The following is a 4,579-nucleotide window of genomic DNA, read 5'->3' on the forward strand; positions in this document are numbered from 1 at the left end:
CTCTCGGGATCTTGGGCATACACACAGGTGTGCCCCGCATGAGTTTTAAGCCACCGGGTCCAGGACGCAAACCGCGGTCGACTACATGGGAGTCTAGCAACATAGCCATTACGCTAACTGCTGGTCCTGATCCCAAGCTTTCTAAAAAAAATTAATATTATTGGGCTGGCAGGTGGTGTGGTGGTTAAGGCACTGGACTTCCGTATGGCTAACAGCAGTTCAAGTACTGGACCTGGTGGCTTGCTTTCTCACTTTCTCTTTCTCTCTCTCTCTGTCTCTCTGTCTCTCTCTGGTGACCATGTGTGCCCTTTAGCAAATTTAACAATAATAATAATGTTAAATAAAATTAAATAATTCTTTTAAAAATTATTTTATATTTAATTACGATACATCTCTACAGCATATAAAATGATTTTTCCCAGCATGAATGCACTTTATATTAATCCAATCAAAGGTATTATCATATACATTATCATCAACAGTTAACTTTCCATTTTTGTGTCCACTAAATGTTTGCTTTTTTCTCCCCCTTAATCATCCCTCCCTCCTCCCACTGCCCAACTCCCTCCCTTTCTGTCTCCAGTATCCCAAGTTGCTCTCCCTGCTTTTATACTTTCCAATCTTTCAGTTTTTGCCACAGAGTGCAGATATTCAGTATGTATTAAGTGGGGACATACAGTGCTGCTCTTTCATAGTCTGACTTGCTTTGCTCAGCATTAAATCTTCCGTATTTGTCTATTTTGTATCAAATTTCAGGTTCTTTTTTTTTAATGGCTGAATAGTATTCCATAGTGTGTATGTGCCACATGTTTTCAATCCATTCATCTGCTCATGGACATTTGAGTTGATTCCATGTCTTAGCAATTGTGAATAACAAAGCTTTGCTCCCTACTTAAAGTTGCCTCTAATTAGTTTACAATTGAAAGACAGTCTATTAAATACAAAAAAAACCCAAAAATTAATGTTAATCATTTTCATAGGTTGAAATATAAATGTAAGAATCACTTCTCTGAGACTAAAAAGTTAGCTGTTAAACAAAAGGAGGTTATTTGTGAAAAGCAAAATAATTCTTTGGTCAGTTCATCTATTTTCATGACTGAAATACTTAAGTACAATTGACTTAAAAGCTTATGTTTCTTTAGCCCACACACACATATGCTGTCACATAGTTAATATCCCACCAATAATAGCTTTTTTTTTTTTTTTGAGAAATTTTTGCTATAGGGTGCATGCACTTGCCAGAGAGACAGAGAGACAGAAAGCGAGAAATCACCCCCAGGGAGGATGGCTACACCACAGTCCCTTCTCCTCCATTCTTCTCTTAGGATTTTGGATATGCATGTACACATACCCAATGTGAGTTTTAAACTGCCAGGTCTGGGACTCAGATCGCAGTCAAGTACATGCAAGTCCAGTGACATAACCATTACACTGTCTGCTGGTTCCCAGAATTTATATTCATGAGTAATACTCTGTTGTATAAGTACCACCTTTTGTTTACTGCTAATATATGGTTGGACATTTGAGTTGTTTCTACTTTTGGCAATTATAAATTATGCTGCTAAATTATAAACACTGGTGTGCACATTTGTGTGGGTACCTATATTTTCAATCTTGGGTAGGCCTAGAAGTGAAATTGCTGTGTCATATAATTCTGTGCTGAATCTTTTGAGGAACTGCCAGGCTGGGTTCCACAGTGGCTGTACCATTTCATCCTGAAGGTTCCAATTTCACCACATCCTCACCAACATTTCTATTTTTTGTCTTCTGGAAATTCTAGTGGTTGTGATATGATATCTCATTGTACTTTTTTTTTGGAGAGGTTTTTGCTAAGGGTGCCAGAAAGAGAGAGAGACAGAGAGAGACGGAAAGTGAGAAGTCACCCCCTAGGGGGGATGGCCACACCACAGTCCCTTCTCCTCCATTCTCCTCTCGGGATCTTGGGCACTCACGCACACGCACCTGGCGTGAGTTTAAGCCACCAGGTCTGGGACTCAAACTGCGGTCAGTTACATGGGAATCCAGCAACATAGCCATTACGCCAACTGCTGGTCCCTCTCATTGTACTAAAAACCTAGTGACAAATGATATCGAGCATCTTTTCATGTGCTTGTTGGGTCTTTATTTATCCTTGGCCTGTTTTCAGTTGGGTTGTCTTTCTATTATCGAGTCATAAAACTTCTTTATTTAATCTAGATACAAGTACCTTAACAGACGTATGATTTGTACATGTCTTTGCTTTTCACTTCCTTAATGGTATTTCCTGTAGCATCCTAATGATTTGTTTTTGAAATTTTCCTCCAGAATTTAGTCGACGTCTTAAGGAGCGCATGCACCACAATATCCCTCACAGATTTAACGTAGGACTGAATATGCGAGCCACGAAGTGCGCCGTGTGTCTGGATACTGTGCACTTTGGACGCCAGGCATCCAAATGTCTCGGTAAGACCAGTGGTTGTACATCTGTGATGGGCACTTTTACGTCTCCATCTAGAAAATTCCTCAGGGCTGGCCTCATAGCACAGCAGATAAGTGCTGTGCATAGGAAACCAGATATCATATGGGTGACTGTGGTTCAAATCTTGGCCCCAGCAACTGGGAAAATGTGTTAGGTGCATGTGTATCCCAAGTCCTGATGGGATGGAGATAATGGAAGAGGATTGTAGGTTGACCACGCCCCATTGGGAGGAACACTCTCTCTTTTGATTGTAAGCACCCTCTCGCAATTAAAAAAAAAAAAAAAGCAAAACATTGAGGGGACCAGTGGATGGCGTAATGGTTACATCGCTGGACTCCCATGTAGCTGACCGAAGTTCAAGTCTCAGACCTGGTAGCTTCAAACTCATGCCAGGCTCATGTGTGCATGCCCAAGATGCTGAGAGGAGGGTAAAGGAGGAGGGATTGTGGTGTGGTCATTCCTCAACCCTCTCCGAGGGTGGTGATAGTGATTTCTTGCTTTCTGTCTCTGGCGAGTACATGTGCCCTAAAGAAAAATCTCTCCAAAAAAAAAAAAAAAACCCACTAATTCATGGGCCAGCAGATGGCATAGCACTTACGTTGCTGGACTCCTACATGACTGACCGTGGTTTGAGTCTGGGACACAGTAGCTTGAATCATGCCGGGCATGTGCGCCCAAGATCCCAGGAGGAGAATGGAGGAGAAGGGATTGCAGTGTGGCCATCCCCCTAGGGGGGTGATTTCTCACTTTCCCTCTCTCTATCTTTCTCCATCTCTCTCAGGTGAGTGCACATGTGCGATGGCAAAAGTTCTACAAAAAAAAAAGAAAAGTTTATCAAATGGGGGTTTTTTTTTTTTTTTTTTTTAACTTTAAACTCCCTCTCATATAGCACACTGATTTTCAGGCTTTTCACTTCCATGGGCGAACCCTATCACAGAAGTGAGTTTATCCATGTCTTCAGCTCACAGCTTTGCTAATTTCCAGCCCCTTTTGCTGGAAAGTCGGGTCTCTCCCTGTCTTTCCACTGATTCCAACTGAAATGGGCAAACGTGCCCTTTATACACCTGTTTGTCGGCAGCCTGGATCGGAGTCAGGAAAACTGGGTCAAGAGTATTTGGCTCTGTGTCATCTCTCTTTGGAACCTGGCACCTGGGAACGCTTAGGGATTACCCAGATGCCAGGCCCAGACATACAGGGCCTGGCTGGAGGTGGAAAAATCCCTGGGGTTAAGCTGGCAGGTGGAGGAAGGTGTTCCAGGATTGGCCAAGCACATTTTCACATTGTTTACGGTTCTTCTCTAGAATGTCAGGTGATGTGTCACCCCAAGTGCTCCACGTGCTTGCCAGCCACCTGCGGCCTGCCTGCCGAATACGCCACGCACTTCACCGAGGCCTTCTGCCGTGACAAAATGAACTCTCCGGGTCTCCAGGCCAAGGAGCCCAGCAGCAGTTTGCACCTGGAAGGGTGGATGAAAGTGCCCAGGTATCGCTGCAGGTGCCTCGAGCCAGGGCAGGTGCAGGCACGGAATGCCCCGGCCATCTCCATTCCTGTTTTCTAGGGAGGTGTTTTTACTAAAAATCCCCTTTGTGCTCTACCCCTTGTCCTCACCCCTTCCTCCAGCCTGGCTGTTCCGAGTTCACACAGTTTTCCTTTCCCCAGAAACAACAAACGAGGGCAGCAAGGCTGGGACAGGAAGTACATTGTCCTAGAGGGATCGAAAGTCCTCATTTACGACAACGAAGCCCGAGAAGGTAAATTAATAATTCAGGGGGAATTTTCTTGCACGTGGTTAACCCAGGTCTCCTAGTATCGGCATGAAGGCTTTGCGTTTTTTTGGGGACTGCCTTGCAAGCCTTCTCCGCTTTTCCATTTTTGAAAATTAAAAACCAAATGACTTCTCTAAAGGTTATTGGTGCGATACTCACATCTATAGGTCTGCCCCCTGAAGGACCCGCAGGGTGCTGCCCTGAAGATTCTACCTGCTAATACACCTTCCAAGAACTTCCGCCTCAGTCAACTAACCCATAAATCCGCATCGTCATCAGAAATTTGACTGTGCTACTCATCTGACACACTTTATTTTTTTTTATCTTCCCTCTCTGCCTTCTCCGCACATCTCTT

General features: G+C 43.8%; 1 protein-coding gene across 4 annotated transcripts in view; it reads left to right on the forward strand.

Moving 5' to 3' along the window:
• Positions 1-4,579, forward strand: part of CIT (citron rho-interacting serine/threonine kinase) — a 205,091-nt gene that overhangs the window by 173,268 nt on the left and 27,244 nt on the right. For all 4 annotated transcript variants that reach the window (XM_006151544.3, XM_027773085.1, XM_027773086.1 and 1 more), the window contains 3 exons: positions 2,305-2,442; positions 3,760-3,940; positions 4,118-4,209. In XM_006151544.3, the coding sequence (XP_006151606.1) occupies positions 2,305-2,442; positions 3,760-3,940; positions 4,118-4,209 (411 nt within the window). The remainder of the gene's footprint in view (positions 1-2,304; positions 2,443-3,759; positions 3,941-4,117; positions 4,210-4,579) is intronic.

Source organism: Tupaia chinensis, unplaced genomic scaffold (genome assembly GCF_000334495.1).
Source record: "Tupaia chinensis unplaced genomic scaffold, TupChi_1.0 Scaffold000320_1, whole genome shotgun sequence".
Classification (NCBI taxonomy): Eukaryota; Metazoa; Chordata; class Mammalia; order Scandentia; family Tupaiidae; genus Tupaia; species Tupaia belangeri.